This window comes from Ceratotherium simum, chromosome 17 (assembly GCF_057802395.1).
Source record: "Ceratotherium simum simum isolate JZ-2026a chromosome 17, ASM5780239v1, whole genome shotgun sequence".
NCBI classification, from domain to species: domain Eukaryota; kingdom Metazoa; phylum Chordata; class Mammalia; order Perissodactyla; family Rhinocerotidae; genus Ceratotherium; species Ceratotherium simum.
Window position 1 is genome coordinate 14884531 of NC_141916.1, and position 21719 is coordinate 14906249.

Below are 21719 nucleotides of genomic sequence, written 5' to 3' on the forward strand. Positions count from 1 at the left end.
CTGCCCCACTCAATACAGTTTAAATATATTTTTGGCTCTCCAATTAAGAAAATAAAATAATAAAACTAGCAGGTGAAAGTTGAAAGTTAGATAAGGAATAGGATCTTTATGTGGTTTCAAAATATTTAAAAGTATTTATTAATTAAAAAGGAAAATTATAACTTTACAGTAAAAAAACAAAACAAAAGGAGAATATGCCACCTTATGTTACCAACACTGGGAAAACTGATACCATGTGCTTCCTGACATGATGCACTGAAAAGGATACAACATCCCGTCCATAATCCTGACAAAATTGTCAAACCCAAATTTAATCTCATGGAACCACAAACAAACCAAACAGAGGGACTCTACAGAACAGAAGGACCACACTCTTCAAAAATCTCCATGTCATGAAAGATAAAGGAAAGCTGAGGAACAGTTCCAGATTTAAGGAGAGAAGAGACATGGACACTACGTGCAGTGTGTGATTCTCCATGTTATTGGGAAAATAATGAAATTTGAATTGTCTGTAGATTAGATAATAATATTGTATCAATGTTAAATTTCCTGATTTTGATACTTGTGCTGTAGTTCTGAAAAACATGGTCTTTGTTTGCAGGTAAAGAGGCATAACATCTGTGCATTATTCTCAAAAGAGTCAGAAAAAAAGACACAGTGTGATAAAGCAAAATATTAACCACTGTAAATCAGAGTGACAGGTGCACCAGAGTCCTTGCTACTCTTCCTACAATTCTTCCATGAATTTGAAATTATTTCAAAAGAAAAGTTTACAAAATAAAACCAAGTTCAAACCCTGAAATGTGACATTCAAGGATTTCTGGGATCTACCCTCAAACTATCTTAACAGTCGTATGTCTCCTTTGTTCTTCATCATTATACAACTCCCATGATGGCCACAGTGAACTCAATTCTTCCCAAACATACCCTATATTTTCCACCTTGGTGTTTATGCTCACTCAGATCTCTCTGTCAGGACAGCCTTATTTTCACTCCTCAAGCTTTTGAAATCCTATTCAACCCTGGACGTCCTTAATAAAAATCACCCAGTCTAAGGAAGAAACCCTCATTTACCCACTTAGCCCCTGAATCCATCCAGTCTCTTGGGTTAATTCGTCGGTTTGGGTTAGGTCAACCTTCCTCCGAGCAGTGGGCTAGCCTCAGATTCCACCCAGGTAACCACAAGCAGAACTCAGAGGACGTGGCTAGGCTGCCACCTGGTGGTCATTAGGAATATATTCGTTTGCAGAGCGTCTGCGAGCACAGAGGTTTAGAGCATGGGAAAAGTCGGGACACACAGATTCTGCTGGAATTCTTGTTCAGTTCATCTGTGGGTTATAAAATCCACTTTATAGATTGTTTTAGGACTAGAGTTAAGATTTATTAGTTGTTTTTCACAGAGTATTCACTCTATGAATGGTAGTATTATTAGAAACATTATTATAAGTGTACCTTAATGACCATATAATTTCATTTCATCGTTTTATAGTTAAGGAACTGAAATCCAGGGGAGACACAGAGCAAGGCCTAAAGGACGGGCCTTTTGACTCCTCACTCCGTTACCCAACGTAGATCAGAGGAAAGCAGTTCGTTATGCGCATGGCAGAAATGATAGGAGGTAACTGTAGAACACCTGAAGTGGTTTAAATCTCATTCACATTCCCCCTCTCATTTACTCCACCTTCTAAGGTGGGCCTGCAAGCCACGGGCTCCAGGGTAGGGGGACACTCCAGAGGAGAGATGCTCCCTGGGTGACGGAGGAAGAGGATGGTTGCTCAGGGGCAGGTGCCTGCAAAGGATGAGATGTCCCCTCAATGAGGTAAACCAGAGTAATTTGCCTTTGGCAGTTTGGGTGGTTACGCTTCAGTTTCACTTTCTCTTGTGCATGAATCACTTCCTTTCAGATTTCTTTCTCTATACTTCTCTCGGGTTCAGTCTCTTCTGTCTTCTCCTGCACCTCTTCCTCCTTCTTCTTCTCTAAACCTAACAAAGAGAACTCTCCTTGGAGCTGAGAATCCTGCACAGACCGAGTGCTGAGGCTGGCACGTACACCATTTCCCCTCCTGCCCTCTGATCAGAAGGTGACGGTTACTCCACTTCCTCTGATTAACTCACACAACACTGATGAAACATTTTAACGTCTTTCCAGAAATCCTGGTTTGTTGTTCTCCAGTTAATCGCTGGATTCTGCCCCAACCCTCTCCTGCCCCTGTGTCCTCTCTGCCCACCAGGGTCTAGTCCACTGTGGCTGCAGAATGCAGTCCAACATTGGTGGAATAGCCTCAGAGCTTCAGGGCTTCCCTTTTGTAGAGATAAGAGACAGGAGTAGGCTTAGAAAAGAGCCACCCCTTCCTCCAACCTGTTATAATCTGTTACCGTAACCCAAGTTCTCATGTTCCGCCTCTAAACCCTAATCCCACACTCACGCTGTATTTTTTTCCTTTATACCAGGTCTACAGCAAAATTCTCCAAATTCTCCCTGCCATCATGGCTTTTAACACGTCCTTTTTAGGATTTTAAAGTGCTGAACCCAAAGACCCCAGTTTTAAATGTTTCCCAGATCCATGAGGTCACTAACCCCCTGGCACGTGCCCCAGTTTTTCCAACATTCAACCACCTTAAATGCTATTTCACCCAAAAAATTGTTATAGCTGTTCTGTCGCCCCCCCTCATTCTTTCCTGCCACCAGCTATACTATCGCTCTGAGTGTTTGCTTTGTACCACGTTCCTGAGATAGAGAGAAGCCCTCCTGGAAGCCCTCTTTTCTTCTAGATAAGGAGACCAAGCTGATCATTATTCTACATTTCTTGTTCAAGTCCCTGAGGTTGTCCCAGCTGAAGCCCATGGGATTGTCCTGGCCCCAAAAGGCTCCTGACTCCCATCCTGCTACATCCCCAGATCCCTCCTCCTCTGCTGCGCTCATGCCCCCACCCTATGGGCCCCAGGCTCTGTGCTCCTCAGTGGGCTTGTAAAACACTGAGCACCCACCATGCGAATCACACTGAGACCCCAGTGAGGCCCTGTGCTTCTAAATAGACAGGCTTGATCAGAAGAGAGATGGAACACAGGCTCACCAGGCAGTCAGACAATCCTTCCTTCAAGCCCTCTGGGTCTGATCAAAGACACAAATGTCATGATTTAATCCAGAGAAGACAAGACAAAGGTGTCATGGAAGACAACTTTCCCAAAACTAATTTCCCTAGAATGTTCCTCAAAAAAATAAGATACTAATACATTTGGGAAATACAAATTCTCTCCTTCGTGGAGAGTCATAGTTCATATCAGCTTATTAAAAGCTTTAAGAAGTTGTGCCTTAAAGAATCGGGTTTGTCTTTTGTTAACCACGTATTTTCCCAAATTATTTGATCACGTTAGAGAGTAAGCCCTCTAAGGGATAGCATTTTATATTGTTTCTCTTTATTGCCCCTGGATCTAGCTTATTTCTGGCACTTAGAAGGTACCCAATAAAGTACAATTTGAGTAGAATTATCGTTTCAGATCCCTAAAGGAATAGCCTCTGCAAAGGCCTGTGACAGACTCCTCTTCAGTTCTGCTGGACTTACAAATAGGGAAGATACAGCAAGACAGAAAGAAGAAGTTTTGGCAATTCAGGGCAATTTAGGAGAAGGGATATGTTAGAAAAGTTAGCAAATCTCATTTCTTGGAATCTTTTACTCTCAGAACACAAAAGCAGAAAGAAGGACAAGATGACCTTGGTGGACCCTTTTCCCAGAAAGTTCAGAAAACTCTCGTTTAGTTGAATCACCACCTTCTCCCCTAGGGTTCCATCCACTCTCTCTCCCTACTTTTGAGCCTTTGGTCCAGGAAGGAGACAAACTCACTCAAACTCCCCCAGTAGCAGTTTTTCACAGACTCAGTGAAAAATGGGTGTTTGCAAACCCCCGGATCTGAGAAAGGAGAAAGCTGAGAGAGGAAATGGAAGCAGATCCTTTGCATCTGGACAGAGGGGCCCAGCTGCTCGGCCCAGAGCAGAGGCTGTGAGCAGCACCTTCTCCACCGTGGGCGGCTGTCCTGGCTCTGCCCCGGGTCTGGCTGAGCAACCTGCCAGCGGAGCTCTCAATTCTGCAGCTTCAGAACTCGTGCCCCGCTCCAGCTCGTCTGTCTGACGGACACATGAAGCACAGAAATTTTCTTACTTATCAGTGTTATCAGGCTCCATGTCTGGAGGACAATATCATTCAAAAGCTATTTTTACTGGGTTTTGCAATGGACAAGAATGTTTTCCTAATGCATTCTCTATTACCTTTATAATGATTTCTTACCAAAGATCTGTCACTTAATATTTTCATTTTCTGTAACAAGCCATGCATAGTAACATAAGAGAAAAATAGTGTGTATACATATCATATATTATAGATTTCTGGAGGCAAGAGAATCTTAGAAAATATTTCTCTACTTATCAGAAGAGGAAACTGATATCCAGTGAAATTAAGTAACCACCATATAGCCAGTATTAAAGTCGGATGGCTCTTTTACTCCCAGTTCAGTGTTTTTACTAAATTCCGTGAAGCACAAGGGAGGGCACCGCAGAATGACAAACCAGCCATGTGCCGAGGCACTAAACTGCTAAATCACCCAGGCAGTAGAGCGCTAATTTGTCATCTCGTTTGGTATAAGGGATTTTATTTTTAACCGGTGGAAAAAATGAACAAAAGCTCACAAAAACCTTCTGAAATCCTGAACTGCATCTAGCACAAAAAAGGGCAATTGGTTAAGATTTCGGGATGAATGTGGGATATGTGATCAGAGAACTTTACAATGTCAAAGACATAGAGGCACTTAGTGTTTTCAAAGGATGGACGAAGGGTAGATGAGAGAGGAGGAGAGAGGGAGGGAGAGAGAGGGAGGGAGAGAGGGAAATACTCTACAACTGAGGAGCCAGACAAGCACAGAAGAATATCGTGGACTTCCTTCTCCTCCTAGGAATCATATAGCCTTCATCCTCATCTTTCAGCAACTGCTTATAAAAAAGAAAACATTTCTTTTTTTAAAAAATAAATCAAAATAGCAATTTTCTTTTTTTTTAATTAACAAAACATCTCTAGAAATTTGCTTGTGAAATGCCTTCTTGAATGAATGAGGTCCTTTGGATGGATACAGATGCAGAGCATGCTGGAAAAAATTGAAAGCATTATATTAAAGAGCCTTAAAAATAGCTATAATTTGTTGAGCATTTGCCGTGAGTTAGGCTCTGGACTAAAAACTCTACATTCCTCTATTCTATAGCTTTGCGACCCCCGTTTAGGTAGATTATCCCCATTTTGCAGACAAGGGAGTGGAGGCCTGGAGATGTTAATTGACGTGTCCAGGACTGCAGAACCGCCCAGTGCCGGAGTCTGACCCCAGAGCCTACTCTCCTGACCACGATACTACCAGTGTGTACTGCAATGTTGGCATTTCAGCCCGGACCCTCACTCCTTATGCTCGACAGTCCTGTGCCTCCAAAGACATTCAGCATCTTTAGCCCTCAGGCACTACATACAGGAGCAGCTTCCTGTCACTCTGAAAATTAAAATGCCCTCACATTTATAAACACCCTGTAGGGGTAGTACTCTCCCTATCCCCAGCACATGGAAAATAACTGTTAAGGAAAATAGTGAATTTCAGAAACTTAGGGGTAAAAAGAATTTTAAGAGTTCCATTAGTTTAGTTTTTGAAGTTAATTTGTACAGAAGAGACTAGTGATAAAGAGACCAAAAGAGTGCTGGGTTTGGTTTTTTACATGTTGATTTTGAGGTAATTCTCAAAAAAGCAACTATTTAGCACCTATTATGTACTGGAAAATATGTTAGATATTTTCATCCCTATATGGATGTGGGTGTGTGGGGGTGAGTGTGGGTGGGTGTATGTGTGTGTTAGAGAGAGAAAGAGACAAGGAGAATTATTATTTTACTTATATTATCCTTGAAGAAAATAATGTTCAGAGAACTTAATTTGCTGATCAGGGATTTTATTTAGGCTTCTTTCCACCATACTATAGCTATACTGTGGACATCAATGAAGTTGTCCTATTGGCAATTGGAAATGGAATTTGGGAACACGGTAAAAAGAGATCTAACTGTAGTTATAGCCAAAAGTTAGAAAGAAAAGAATGAACATGTGAAAATCAGTCTCGTTTAGCACATTAGAGGTTTGCCTTGTACAATAAATATTGTGATAAATATCTATAAATAAGTGATGCAGGGAAGGAAACAACTGGATCAGGGAAGAGGGAAGGCAGATAGCTGGAATGATGCCACATCAAACAAAGAAGTAATATTAGGGACTCCGGAGAAGTGGGGAGAGGGGTGGTGAGCAACATTAGTTGCTAGTCAGGGCAGAGTGACTGAGGACTGGGGAAAACCTTTAGAGTTTAATAAGCCTTCTCGGAACTGAAAGCCAATAAATTGAAGCCATCTCCAGTGTATGACAGATTTTTAAAAATCCAACTTCAAAAATTCCTTGGGAGAGCCATCATTTATTTAAAAAAACAAAAAAGAGGAAAACCTTGAGGTGGTTTCAGCATAAAAACAAAGGGCTAAGAAGTCAACACAGAAAAAAGTTGCTTACGATAATATGCAGTATTTGAAAACAAGCTTCTGGGGAATTTACCAGAGTGTGAAAGAGTTACGAAAACAGTCCCATTTTGGCTTAGAGCCCTCTCAAGTGTGTGCCAGGGCTGTAAGTATCCTCTCTGAGATCAGTGTGAGATAATTTTCCGGAGAGAGCTTTACCATCCTTAGACACCTCCCCTCCTAGGGACAAAGCTTTATTCGTGGCAGTGGGATTCTAGTTATGTTGTAGGAAGACTTTCCTATCCACACAACGTAAAATGGGCTGCACATTTCCCTTAAGAGCAAAAGGTCTCCCGTTGTTTTGGAAAGACCAAGACAGGAAGGCCTCCCTGGTGCTGAGCTCAGTGACTTCAGATACTTTGTTCTTCAGTCTCCTGAGCAAAGGATGTGGCTGGGGTGGGAGGCGGGGACTGTGCGTGTGCGTGTGCGTGTGTGCATGCATGTGTGTGTGTGTGTGTGTGTGTGTGTGTTTTCTCATTTCCGCTTCCCCTTTCAAGCTGGTAACAGCAGTTTAATGAGGACAGAGAGAAAGGTACAGTTTGCAATATGATACTTTCTCCTTGTCTTCACCTCCATCCCGACACCTGGGAAGGGCTTGGCTCAGCTTTGATAACTGCTTTGCCTCAAACTTGGCTCTCTGCCAGCAGACAGGTGAGTACAACTTCCACCGCAATTTTCAGACTGTACGATTTAGGATGGTGCCAGGAGATGGGAGGAAATAGGTCAGAGAACAATCAGGCTGCGAAGAAAAGGGAAGAGACAGGAGAAAATATCCCACACCCCTGACTTCAACCTTAAAAAATTCATCATTGTGCCTCTTGGAACAAGGAAGTCCTCCTACTTTTTTTTTCTTCCCATTACCAGAGAGGTACTCTTTGTAGGGTCATAAAACATGGGTTCCTTTGGTGGCTGAATTAATATTTAGGAATTTTTCACCTTTCTTGTCTAAGTTCCCGTCTGTGTCTTGCTGTACTCAATTTGCTGTAATTGCAGTCTGATTCTAACTTTGAAGGGTTCTCCAGGAGAAAAGTTTCTTAGCTTCATTGCAGGGCCCATTGTAGTCTCCGTAACTCTGACTGTTGGGAATACCTAGCCTAAATCAATTTTGCTTTTTGTGGGTATGACCACTTTCTTCAGAAGCTGTAGAAGAAAACTGTTGAGGAGATAAACTACAGTAAGATATGTTCGGGTTAGATATGAGGGCGACTTGACACAACTGGACAAGGCCAGGCCAAATTAACCGGAAGGCTCAAGATAGATAACCACCTGTCAGGGTTGGTTTTCAGGCTGTATGTCTCAGAGATGGATAGATGGATATGTTGACCACTTAAGGACATAATCCTGGGAGGGGGCGGTCTGTGCTCCTCCAACATCTCTTGTCTCAGTGGTAGTCAGGCTGAGCATGTCACCATCTACCCACCATGAGTTTCTGGGAGGGTAGAGGAGTGGAAAGATCCTCTACACTGGGGTTTTCCCGTGACCCTGCTTGCTACTGAACTCACCAGTGGGTGGAGAAGAGGTGGGTCCCCAGTGCAGAACAAGGACAAGATAAAAGAGCCCCACTGAAGTGATTGGATAAGACCACAAGGGTTTGGAAGAGATACCCAGGGAAGTACTAGTGACTGTCTACCATAAATGGCCCAGATTAGAGAGACAAGGGGACTTTTTAGACAATACATGGCAGTGCTGAGGATAGGAGGTTGGAGGCTTTCAACTTGTATGTCCAAGCTTCAGGCTTAACAGTAGAACTAAAAATCTGGTGTGATTCTCCTATAATGTGAAGCATTATTAGGAAGAAGATAAGGCAGGTTTACTATCTATCTCTTCTGAGCATATTATCAGAGCTAACGAGCTGAAGATATAACAGAGAGGACAGAAAGAGATCTAAGTAATGATTTCTTATTCATGGATACCCCAGGGGTTTGGAACTTCCTTACAACCATACTAAGAACACTTTCTCATAACTCCTTTGGTCCTCTGAAAGTTAGATGGAATCCTGTGATTGAGCATTATGTAGTGGCCATAGAGACCCAACACAGTCATTTTCAGTTCAAGGTTTATGACTCGTATTCTAATAAAGAATGGAGAGGAAGTGTGGTCCCAGCTCAGATCATGACTCACAAGGTTCACTCTGGGCTACAGTAAGGGAAAGGGACCAGATATTTATTTCCACTTGATAACTGCCAACTGTTCGGTTTCCACCTAAAGGACAAGACCAAAGCAGGCATTCCAGTACCCACTTTGCTCTGTGCTCTGCCCACACCCAGGCCTGATGCAGGAAGGCTTAAACACAGATTTTGAGGAGAAGAGAGTGTATAGCTATTGTGAAAGAAAAGGAGGAAAGAATGCAAATGAGTACCTGAGGGAGAGAGCTTCGTTACCAAGGAAATAGAACTGAAGAATTAAAGATATGAATTCACAGAACTAATTCAATCGAGAAATCTGCTCATTTTCCCCCTTTATCTCTCAGCTGAACTATCTGTAAACCAGTCCAAACGAACTGATGTTCCTTATTTTTGATGTTTTTATAGCCCATCCACATGATAAAATTTTGTGTCTCCCCACACTGAGAGCACAGGATTACTTTTCTCCAAATGTACAACTTGAATATTTCCTGTAGCAGTTTACAAGCCTTCCAAAAAACTCATCCACATCGTGGAGGTGGATGTAAGGAATAAAGGGAAGGAGAAAAAAAGAGGTCTTAGATGGTATTCTTTCAGTATTTGTTCAGCTAAACTTGTTTGTAGGAAGAAGAGGGTGAAAAGGGAAGGAAAGAGTTATCTTGACGACTTGGCATTTTTCTTGGTATTATTTGTCAAATAACATCCTCCTTTTTCCTTCAAATAGATGGAACTTCTCTCTTAGACCACAGAAATCTCAGAATGCTAAAATGCTATACTCAGGTTAATTTTTGTTCTGATGACCTTCCAAACTGCAGTGACATGGAAGAGGGTTAGAAATTAGGAAGATATTTCCTATCTATGAAGGAATGTGAGCGCATGTCGCAGGTCGGAGTGTGTAGATTGGGGCCCGGTCAACCTGGCTTGAGATGGAGTTTCTCTTCTACAAACAGAGAAATGTTGGCTGTCCTGGGATTTCCCACAGCCCTTTGCAACAGTGGTGATGTGTGCCTCAGCTGTGAATGCGGATAAGATGCAGAAGGTCTTATGGGCCCCATCATGGAAACTCCATTTCCTTTTTCTCTCCTCCCACGCTTGTTCTCACTCTCAGTCCCAATTCACAGGCACTGCTTGGGGTGGAGGTGCAATACAGACAGAAACAAGGAGAGGTCTGTCTGAAACACATCCCTGGGAGGAGGCCCAGAGAGTTCAAGAAAAACCCTGGGGCGGAATCTTGGAAACCAAAAGTGGGGGAGGAAGGCTGTGATACGAGGAAGAAAGCATACACCTGGGCTCAGGACTTGTGAGTCTGAGTCTTGTTTATAACCATAACGTTCTGTGTGACCTCACATAAGCTTCCCTCTGTCTCTATGTCTGTCTCTCTGTCTCTCTCTCTTTCTGTTTCCTCAACTGCAAAATGAGTGACCAGGACTAGATGATCTCTCTGATTCCTCTGGGCTTTAAGTCAGAACACAGGACCTATTTGTTGCTTATTTTTCATCTCTGCTTAACAGCAACGTCCTTCTTTCACCACCTGGATTTTACACACACACCACAGTACCCTGTTGCTTACTCCTTTTCTTCCTTCTTTCCTTATTCCTAAAAATGTTCCAACTTTAGTAAATGGTTTAGACTGAGGGAAGATTAATAATAATAATAGCTATCATTTATTAAGCACCTTCTTTGTATATCAAGGACTTAATATACATTATCTGATTTTAACCCCCAATAAGCCAACAAGTTTGATATGTTATCTGTTTTACATGTGATGAAACCTAGGTCTAGAGGGGATAAGTAATTTTACCAAGGATATACTTACAGTAAGTAGAAAGAACTGGAATTTCAAACAAGGCTGACTCTGATTCCAAGGTCCAGGCTCTTTCTACAGTTTTTCTTCTCAAACTTTGACCACCCTTACGGGACTCCTTAAAAATATCTCCATGGTGAGATGTCTGTAAGCAGAGCTGATATTTGGCAGGTACAAATTGGTAGGCCCATACTGGTTGTTAAAATATTAAAATATGTCCATACCAAATTATGATAAATATCCATTGTTCCAAGTTTTCTGAGTGCCCATGACAACCCAGCTATCCCAGCCCTTCCCACAAGATTCCCCAGACTGACACCGAAAACTCACTGCCACACCAGCCACACACTTTTAGGACCCGGCCACACGGCTGTGACTGGTACCAACTCTGATTGGTCTATGCTGCTCCATCCCCATTGGTAAATGTTCTGAATGTCACAGCAATCTGAAAGTAAGGTGAAATTCCAGCAGACTTTCTCCTCTCAACCTAGTTGGGCCCTTACCACTAACCCGCTCTGTGAGCCTTAGGAAGGCAAAACTGCTTCATAACCATCTGAGTAGAGTCAAGAAGGTAAACTACACTAATAACCACACAAAGCAACACTTCCTCCACTGAGATTGTCACAAAGCCAAGTAAAAATTACTTTTGGTTTATGAGACCTCTTCTATACTAGACTGTAAAATGAAGAGTTTACATGTGAATGGAGAATTTACTGAAATGTTTTCTCCTTTCCTTTATTCAGACTACCTTTACTGCTGACACCTGGATGTGATCTTAGGTTATTTTCTTATTCTATTATTAGCGGAAAGACCATACAACTAGAGTCAGACTGACCTGAGTTTAAATCTCATCACCAAGATCCTAAATATGTGACCTTGGACAGGTCACATCTCTCTCTGAGCTCAGAGGACAATAATCAGCTCACAGGTGATTGTTAGGATTAAGTGAAGGGGTTTGTGAGAAGGTTTTATGGATAAACATAGGTACTCTACACCTGTCGGTTGTTATGAGCCGCTATTGCTTTGACTTGCCCATGTTAATATATAGTGAATCTCTGACCACACCCCTTAGAAAACAGAGACTGCAAGTATGTGATGTTCTCAGCATAGTAATAATAACATACCCTTAGAGGTTTTCTCTGCTACTAAAGTTACTGCTGCTAATAATGATTTTTGTTTGAAGATGTTCATTTCAAAGCTCTTAAATAACTCCCTTATCTTCAACCTCTAGAGGTGATTTCTCTTGTCAATTTCAATCTTGTCTGCTGCAATTTCTGCTTCTAACTATAACATCCTCAGAACAAAGAGAATTCTCTCCTACTCTACTTGGTTGTAGCAGATTCCAGAACACTTGACAGACTGTGGAGAAATATTTGGGGAATGAACTTCTAAAGAAATGTAGGGAGAGGGAAGAGGAAAAGACAAAGAGATGGAAATGATAGCAGAGGGGGAAAATGAGGCTTTGGGGTGATCCAGGCAAGTAGCAATAGAACCAGCGTGCAGTTTTTTGGTGTTTTGGGGGTGGGGGTGGTTAGTGGGAACATCAGAGAAAAGACATCAGCAGGCCTCAGACTTCCATCCTCATAGAAGATAGATTAAATACAATATTATAATATAAACCAGCATCAAGAGAGGTAGTAGTCAGATTCCAGAAGGAACTTTTGACCAAGGAATGAGAACTTAGGATGGAAAACTCTGGAAAATATTTTTTTTTAATAGGAGAATTTGATAGTTTAATCCTTATAAATTCAGTCAGACTTGTGTGACCACTGTGTTATATCAACAAAAGATTGGCATGACCATGCCCCAAGCCTTTTTCCTCTTCACTATATAAAAAATGTATACATTAGGATTTGAGACTATGTGGAAAGTCAGGAGCACCTGGCCCATGACGTACACTAGGTGAGGATAATTTTTCATCATCAGTATGGTTCTTGCTCCTCTGCAGGTACAGCATTTGCTGAGCCCCTTCTGTTGCAAGGTACTGTGCTTGCCCTGAGATAGGATTTAGGGGGCAGGTTACAAGGATTAGTGGATAAGAATAAGAAAGGTAGCCACTTATCTCTTGTTGAATATGGTATAGGGATGTGTGCTAGTTGCTTGAGGTGGGTAAGAAAAAGGAGGTAACTTGAGTAGGCGTAGATAGAAAGAGTAGATAGAATTTCTTTGGGTAGAGAAGAAGGTGGATGAACCTGCATAAGCTAAATAAGGAAGCAGAAAAGTTCAAGAAGTGCTGGAGGTCAGCGAGCAACACCTGACTGAATCATTCTCATTTGGGCTCCTTCTCAGCCTCCCCCATCAGGCTCACCACTTCCCTGGGTCAGTGAAAGCTGGAAGTCCAGGAACTCCATAAGTCAGTGTTAATTTGAAGGGGAATTTGCTAAATGGGAAGTAATTTCAGAAGCCAAAGCCACTGGACCATTTCCTATTTCTTACGGGGAAAACCACACAAATGCATTTTTACAGTTATTACTCCTACAAATATTTCAAACTCAACTAGAATAAATTTATAAACATTGGCATTGGAGGCAAACTTATACAACATTAAGTTCCACCAATTCATTTTCTAGAGGATAAAACTGATGCCCAAATAGAAAACCTAATTGGTTTGCCAGAAGTCAATTAATTGGACAAAACGGTTGGAAGAATCCCCAGGTCTCCTGACTCCTCGTCAGTGCTCTTTTCCCTGCACAGACTCCATTGTACATAGAGGTGTATTTTTAGTATGACTTGTTTAGAGGAAATATCTCTATGCCCTTCTCTCTATTACAAGAGGCCCGGGTCTTCAAAGGTGCCATCTTGGCAGCAGTGTGCACCCATCCTTCAATTCTTTCTAACACTCTCACTGCTGATGTTTTTATCTGATAATCAATTGCCACTTCCTCCAAATTTTTACAAAGAATACCCAGTTTCTTATCTCCCAGCAGCACAGCTTCCTTCTCTTACCACTAAACAGACAATTCTGTTTCTCCCTGCCTCGCAATATTGCTGTACTTATCATGTTCCCACATAACGCCCCATGAACAGGTCTCTACAGCCCAGTGTGGCAGAGACTAGGGAAAATTAACTTACTCAGTTCTCTGGTCCCATGTCCAGTTTGTGACCATTGAGAAGATTAGCTTAGATATGCCTTGCATCTTTTACTTCAAACTTGAGAACATTGTTGCTTTTTGAGGTGAAGAAATTATTCCATTCTCACCCAAATTGCTCAGAAAATGACTGTCATTTTCAGTAGGCAGTAGAGCCCTTAACTTGTCTAGCCTTTTTATCGTCATAACTATAATAGCCATTTATTTGTAACCCTTTCTTTTGAACTCTTAAGTATTGAGGATTCTGTTTCCATAGGCATTTTCCTTTAGGTATTTACATTAAGTAAAACTTTTGTGCATAGGACAGAACAGCAAATAGGAATAGTTAAGAAAATACAACTTCTGTTCACAATTATAGGAACTCCTAGAGTAGAAACAAGTCACAGAATAACCCTCAAATTCATCTCTTTTCTCCAACTTCTAGCCCAAAACATTTTTACATGCTTAGTAAACACAGTTATAAGCTTATTGTTATAGTTTTGAAGCTGATCTCCCTACATGTGTCTGTGATGACTCTGTAAGGCCCTGGGCTCCCATGGGGAATAGTCGCCTACTCAGTATTCATTCATTTAGAGAATAAGTATTTATTAAGCAACTACAATGTGTTAGGTTCTGTTTTAGGCATTAAGGACACAGCAATGAACAACCCAGACAAAAATCTCTGTTCTAATGGAGGCTATTTACTAATCAGAAAAGTAAACAATAAATTAGATTAACAAAATATAAAGTATGTTAGTGATAAGAACAACAAAGAAGAAAATCAAGCAGAGAAGGTACTCAGTGACGGTGACTACTGTAGGCTGAAGAAGCCAGGCCTGGCTACATGCAGAAAGTTGGTTAAGAGCTAGGCTTGCAGGGTGAGTATGTGGAAGGCTGAGGGATAGGGAGAGGGAGGGAGAAGGAACATGAGAAAAGCCTAGGGTTAAAAAGGAGAGAATCACATTCAGGGGGAAGAGGGGAACTTAGCCCTGTAGGAGGAATGTAGAATAGATTCCTATCACAGAGGATGTTGAAACCCAAGTAGAGGCCTCCATCTACCATCTCTGTTAGTGAGATTCTGGCACTGTGCTAGGCATGTTGGGAGTTTAGCTGAAATGGCACATACGGAAATTCATAGTACTTGAAGTGTTAGGGCTGTAATGCCTTTGTTGAGAAACTGAGACCAGAGAAAGGGACTGAATTTTCCAAGGTTACACCCTTAGTAAGTGGCAGAGTAAAGTGTGGGAGTCAGACATTCCTTCCTTCCTCCGTCCTTCCTTCCTGCCTGCCTTCTTTCTTTCCTTTCTTCCTGCCCTTCTGCCTTCCTGCCTTCCTTTTAAATTCCCCTAATCACCAAAAACTTCTTCTTGTGAGCTGAAGAGTTCTTTTGATTTAGGTGAGTTCCATTTGCTCTGGGAATTAAAGACAACAGGCAAATCAGCCTTGGACGTTTTCTTCTCTCGGCTGACACCAACCTATTCAATATTTTGGAAGTGCAGGACTAGGTAAAAAAAACTCTGATCAAGGCTTTCTTGACCCTATCCTAAACTCTTTCTAGGGGCAGTTTCATCCCCTTTTTATCACCTCACAACAGCTCTGACCAAAGGACAAGTTATCTCTGCTACCGCTCTTTGTGGCTTCCCCATGTCACAAGCTTAATTCAGTCATTTAATTTCCCCTAAAAGGCACAGGCAGTGGACAAGGAGCCAAGTGTCGGGTTAACAAACTTTCCTAGTGCCAATTGCTGTCTCTCCTTGGAGAAAAATATGTCCTAGGCCAGACCTGAAGTGAAAGAATTTAGATCAGACAATAGTAATTATGTGTTATTTTTCTCTGGATATGTTTTGTCTGTCGCAAGCAGAGGCATCCAAAACAAGTTTATTGCCCTAGGAATGCATTTTATGTTCAGGCTGTTCTTTTCGAAAATAGCTATTTTAGTGCCTAAATTGTTGAATGCCTCACTAATGATTTTGTTTTTAAGGGTTTGAAGAACAGAAGTCGCTGGAAACTGGCACTCTTCTTATTCTTTTTCTTTTTATTTTCCCTTTCTCCGACAGTCAAAGTGTAGCTATGAAGATGAAGCCGTTCATGGCAGCTCCGGGGGACAGAGGGATAAGACAGTGAAGAGCAATGGTCCCACTTCTGCTTGTTCACTGTAGTGGGTGTGAGCGTGGCAGGTGGGGAGGAGGCAGGCAGACAGAGTCTAAGTTAATGAATGCTCGTTAGCCTCAAGTCTTTTTTTTTTTTATTGCGGTAACATTGGTTTATATCATTGTATAAATTTCAGCTGTACATCATTATACTTCTATTTCTGCATAGATTACATCATGTTCACCATCCAAATACTAATTACAACCCATCACCACACACATGTGCCTTTCTTTTTAAGCTCTATTTGGACAATCGAATGATTCTTCCGCTCTTTTTCCTCTCATCTGAATGTATCTTTTGGAAGTATACATAGGAGTTGATTAGGCAGTGTTAAATGAAATGTAAATGCATTGATGAACTGGGGAATTAACTCATGGCTATGGAGAAACCCAAGTTGACAAATTAGAGTGATGATCCTGAAGGCGGTGGGTGCTAATTGCTTAAGGCAATGTCTCCTTGTTGTTTCTATTGTGGGACTTTTTTTCCTCCAAGAGAAATCTTATGTGGACCCCTAATCTCTAAAAGAGGAAACAAAACAAAACAAACCTAGAATGACTGCAGTTGGAGTGATATGCTGGGTGTGGGACCGTAAAAAATCTGTTTAACCTTTGAGATCTGAGAGTTCATATACCCTTATGAGGATCAAATAAAGTAAATTTTAGAAATTGCAAATTTAAAGATAATTTAATTTCAACACAAGATTCTGAAGGACAAAATCCTTAAAGAATAAAGAAAAATGTTTTCTAATACAGCATTTTGGCTATCATGAGAAGTAGCAATTTTTTAAGTCAGAAGAGCTTTCTCAATGTCCCTTAAATTATACGCTGTTTGAAGTTTCCAGACTTACTGATTTGAAAGACATGCCCCGGTATTTAGATTTTTCAGAGCATTCATTTTTCTGGAAGATGGAAGAAAAACTAGACATCTCATCCCTCCTCCTGAATGGGCAGAAGGGTCATGCTCCTTTTTTGCAGAGCCGGGAAGGTGTGGGGGACAACCCTGGGAGCGGTGGTTTCTGAACGGAGGATGAGAGGGTGTCACTGTATTTCAACTCTCAGGACAGCATCAGTGTGGCGGGAGGCCCTGAAGTCTGAGCCAGGGCCATGGAGGGCTCTGTGCTGAGCCCCACTTCCTGGGAGAAGCGGCGGGCCTGGCTCCGTCAGAGCCGTCACTGGCAGACCCAGATCCTGGAAGAGGAAGCTGCAGCCGCCCTGCAGGATGTCCCAGATCCCGAGCCTTCCTGCCTGGACGATGTTTTCCAGGAAGGTAAGAAGTAGTTGGACATCAAACTGACTTCCACATTGTCTGTGGTATCAGACACAGGTGGCAGCAGGCACAGGTCTGCAGAGCGGGCAGTGGGTCCCTTGGTTCGGCTAGGCCTTCAAGGAGGCTCATTTCAACTGGTTTAAATGAGTTTAAGGGAAGAAGGGTAAAGTAACGCAAGATATGACTTATGTGAGAAAGAGACAGGCGTAAGATTAGGGGGAAAAAAAGAGGCACATTTTTGCATCATCCTGAGAAGCTGTCTGTAAGGACTTGAGGCCAGGTTTCTCCATGAGTGCTTTGGGATATTTCCATTTTGTCTGTGTAACAAGGTTACACTCCATCTGGATGCCTGGACTCTGGCCGCAACTCTGTCACTAACGAGCTGTGTGACCTTTGGCAAGTCACTCACCTCTCTAAGACATATTTGTCTAATTGAAGTAGAAACACCTGAAGTAATAGTAGTATCTTTTCTAAATGCCTCTCAGAGCTTCTTTGAGGTTCGAGTGAGACTATAGACACAAGAGTAAAAAAAAAATTGTTATATAAATAAACCCATCCTTGCTCGTTTGGTGGAAAACAAAAAGCAGACATACAAGATTGTGCTTTTTTTTCTTTTTCTTCTTTTTTTTTTTTTTTTAAGTAGAAAGATCCACCCCTCTTCCCAAACCTTGGGGAAAAGAGAGCAGTGGGCCTGACATCCTAGGCATTTTCCAGGTTCCTGGGAGGAAGGGGGCAGAGAGGCAGAGAGAGAAGAAACATCCACCATTTTAATACATGGATGTTTTCTTCTATATCGTAAAGAAAAGTTTTGTGGGAGAGGAAAAAGATTCATGACGTGGCTTCCATAAGAATAAACTTGTGCAGCGGAGTGGGTTGCAGGAGGAAGTCTGACTTCCTTCAGTTCTCAGTGTTCTCACGTCTGACTTTTCTAGGGAATCCAGTCAATAAGATTGAGGACTGGCTGCAGGACTGTGGGTGAGTGCTGGAGAGGCAACGAGATTGAATGTGGTTGATGGTTGGGTATGTAACACTGACTCCTGGGAACTCAGAGACTGGGAAATGGATTTGAATTGGTCTCAGGGTTAGAAGTGAGGTTGCAATGGGGGTGGGATTGTAAAGGCTTGGGTGAGTTTGGGGATTGGAGCTGTGAATCAACTGCAAGTGGGGACTGAGTTAGGAAAAAGGTCTGGAAATAAATAGGCTGATCTTGTCTAAAGCCAAGAAGGATGGAAACCTGCAGCTAAGGGGAATGGCTGGGCTAAGTGCCATATCCCCCTCCATTGCCTTTCCCTTCAGACTGGAGTCTTACATTATGTAACAAAAGAGGAGTTATAAACCTAATTGTTCTTATGATCAGAGTAATTCATCACTATGTTGCCCATTTCTACTGCAGAACCCAGGAAGAGGGACTAAGGGCTTACCCCAGGCATTTAAATAGCGAACAAGTGGAGCAGGTACTTCAAGGCAAAAATGCAGGATCTCTTTCCGCAGAAACACTTTAAAATATGAGACCCCACACCCCATCAGCCTGTACCATTTTAGCCTCAGTCTACCCAGACACAGAGGGAAAGCTTCTGTGACCTATTTAAACTTGATCATTTGTGTGATAACGAATTCTCAGAATTTATAACTCCTGCCTGCTCCTTATTTCCCCTCCAGGAATGTTTCAAGCTATATATAGCTTTTAATCTAAACTCATCTATTAACATATATATAAACCCATCCTTTCTTAATTGGTAGGAAATAAATAGCATTGAATAAGCCAAGGTCGTTTATTTCTGCCCTGGAAGGGTTTGTTTTGTGTTTTTGTTGTTTACGAGACATGTTGTCCTTATTGTCCTCATCTGATTCACAGTTCATTGACTTCAAAGTCAATTAAGGTAATCAAAGTACAAGGAAGCAAAGGGATGGTGGTAAGAGGAACGTTTGCACGTTTGGGTGTGTGAGAACTGTCCTAGGATTTAAAATGCTTCACCTGATATGTACAGGAGAACCAGTTGGCTCAGTTAATGTCTTTACCTCAATAACTACTCTTGAGTCTTATCAATTCACATCAATAATTATTGACTGTGTATTTGCTAACTGTCTGATTGTCTAAATGGCCTAGAGGGGTGCCAAATAGTTTAAAATATACCCCTTGACTTCAAATATACTAGGTGAAAAGAATAAATTCACAGAAATACAAGACTGTAAACTCCAGAAATCACCTTTCCCCACCCATATTCTATAGAGATAAACCCTGAACCAAAACTCATGAGGGGAAGGTAGTCTGGTGAATGGAAAGGCTCCAAGATTTGAGCCTAATTCTTGTGCTAACTATCTGTATAACTAATTGTAAGCAAACAACTGAAATTCTTTCTATCTTAGACTCCTCACCTACGAAGTGAAGAACCAGAATAGTCAAGTGTCCAAAGTTTCTTGTGAGATTTAAATGGTATGATATACGTATAAGAGCTTTATGCTCTGTGGTAATATGTGAGTGGTGAGGTTTATAAAGGAGGGCCACAGGTTTAGACAAAGCATGTCTTTACAAACTATGCCTCTCCTTTAAGCTCTCAGGGGATTTTCTAGGACATGAATGTGTTGCTTGTAAATCATCAGAGGTAGAGTTGAGAACCCAAAAATCATCTGTGTGGATTTCAGCTTAAATCTCTGCAGGCAAGACCTATGGAAATTGCTGGAAGAAGCTAAAAATAGCCACATGATTCTCACAATCCAATCTTCCACTCTCCTCTTTGTTTATGAATTGGGTATACAGGAGGAGTAGACCTTGGCTTTTCTATTTCACACTTGAAATGATGCTAAGGGACCTTTGAACACAAAGGTGGAGAGAGAGGAGCAGCTATAGATCTAGTCTCTAGTCATTGATTTTATGTCCTAAGCAGTAACGTATGACTTGCCTGAGACTTGGCGATGGCCGTGAAGATTCAAATCAACATGCTCAGTGATGAAGGCATCAATAGATCCACCCCATGTCCATACATCTGCAGTAGACTCCACATACACATAGAAAAGCTTACTGCCCAAGGCTCAGTCTGGGCTGGTCTTCATACAGAGGATATGGACATGCCTGCCAGGGCACAACTAGAGAAGAAAAATGTAGGATGAACACCCGGCAAGAACTTGTATCTAATGTATAGTGACAAGTTTTGCTTTGGACAAACCAGGAATTTTATCAGTGGTATTTTTTAATGAAAATTGTATTGAAGTATAGCATACATGTCACTAGCATTTTTCTTTTTAATATAAATTGTAGTACAACTCAATGGGTGTAAGTTTCAGTTATGCTGGATGAATAAGTTTTAGAGATCTGCTGCATAACATGGTGTGTATAGTTAACAATGCAGTATTGTGCCCTTCAAAATTTAAGAGGGTAGATCTCATGTTAAGTGTTCTTACTTCAAAAAAAAAAAAAACAAAACAAAAACAAGGAGCCTCTGAGAGACGTTGGATATGTCTATTACCTTAATTGGTGATGGTATCATGGGTATTTGCATATGTCCAAACTCACTAAATTGCACACATTAAATATGTGCAGTTCTTTGCAAATCAGTCATACTTCAATAAAGCTGTTAAAATAACAGTCATATAAATTGTGTTGAAGTATAAAATATTTACTGAAATATAAATGAGTATTAAATATATATAGCACAATGAATTTTCTCAAAAGAAATACATCCATGAAACCTGAAGCAGAACATTACCAACATCCAGAAGCCCCTTCTGTTCCCTTCCATTCACTACCCTTCTCCCAAGAACCAATACCCTCGTAACATCATAGATAATAGACTTTTTTAACTTTATATAAATAGAATCATACAATGTGTACTCTTTTATCTGTTTCTTTTGGTCAGCATTGTCTTTATGATGTTCATCTATGTTTTTCATGAGCAAGAGGTCATTATTTTTTATTGTTCTATAACATTAAATTGTATATTTATCATACGATTTATGATTATTATTTCTTTTGGTGAACATATACAGGCATTTCCACTGAGTCTCTATGTAGTAGTGGAATAGTAGTGTGTTTTGATAGTAGTTATAATAATAGAAGGCTTTAGTACTTGCATTACTGTAGAGCAAAGCATTAAATGCAATAGTAAATCTCAGTAGTCCAGTAGTTGACTATATTACTTATCATAGTGTTTTTAGTAGTAATACTAAATATTAATTAATACTGATATTTGTAATAGTATATATACTATATGTTTGTAGTATTACATTAAAGTATATATTTTTATGTAATTACCTATTAGGAAGAAAAATATATATTTGTAGTTCTAGTTGTATTATTAGAGTTACCCATTCTTACTTAGCTTGGGTATCATTTCACATTTTATAATGTACCTTGATGTACAGTTTTTTTCATGAAGACATAAAAATTCAGGTTTTGGAAAACATGCTTGATTTTTTCACTGTTAACAGGAAGGTACCAACAAAAGGTGTCTACATATGTAGTGATTTATTTTGTAAAATTTAAACACAACTTGATCTACAGATGTTCAATTAGTAAACCCATTCCCAGTATTAAAGATTTCATTAAGTGATACTCCAATAGCCTAAGAGTCATCTGAATCGCTAGAGACTGATGTTGAAGTGGACTTAGAAAATGATAATATCCAGGCATCCAAATCCCCTTACATAATATTTGAGAACATACAGCAGCGAGGAGCCAGGACTGGAATCCAGGTGCTCTGGTTCCAGTTCAAAGCTTTTTCATAGACTATTTCAC

General features: G+C 41.0%; 2 protein-coding genes across 2 annotated transcripts in view; both read left to right on the plus strand.

The window, feature by feature from the left end:
* LACRT (lacritin) overlaps positions 1-21719 on the plus strand; it is a 618678-nt gene that overhangs the window by 449222 nt on the left and 147737 nt on the right. The gene's annotated exons all lie outside the window — the stretch shown is intronic.
* TESPA1 (thymocyte expressed, positive selection associated 1) overlaps positions 7038-21719 on the plus strand; it is a 33350-nt gene continuing 18668 nt past the window's right edge. Inside the window, exons 1-3 of the mRNA XM_087441954.1 lie at positions 7038-7226; positions 16780-16987; positions 17920-17962. Coding sequence (XP_087298080.1) covers positions 16825-16987; positions 17920-17962 — 206 coding nt within the window. The 5' untranslated portion in view covers positions 7038-7226; positions 16780-16824. The remainder of the gene's footprint in view (positions 7227-16779; positions 16988-17919; positions 17963-21719) is intronic.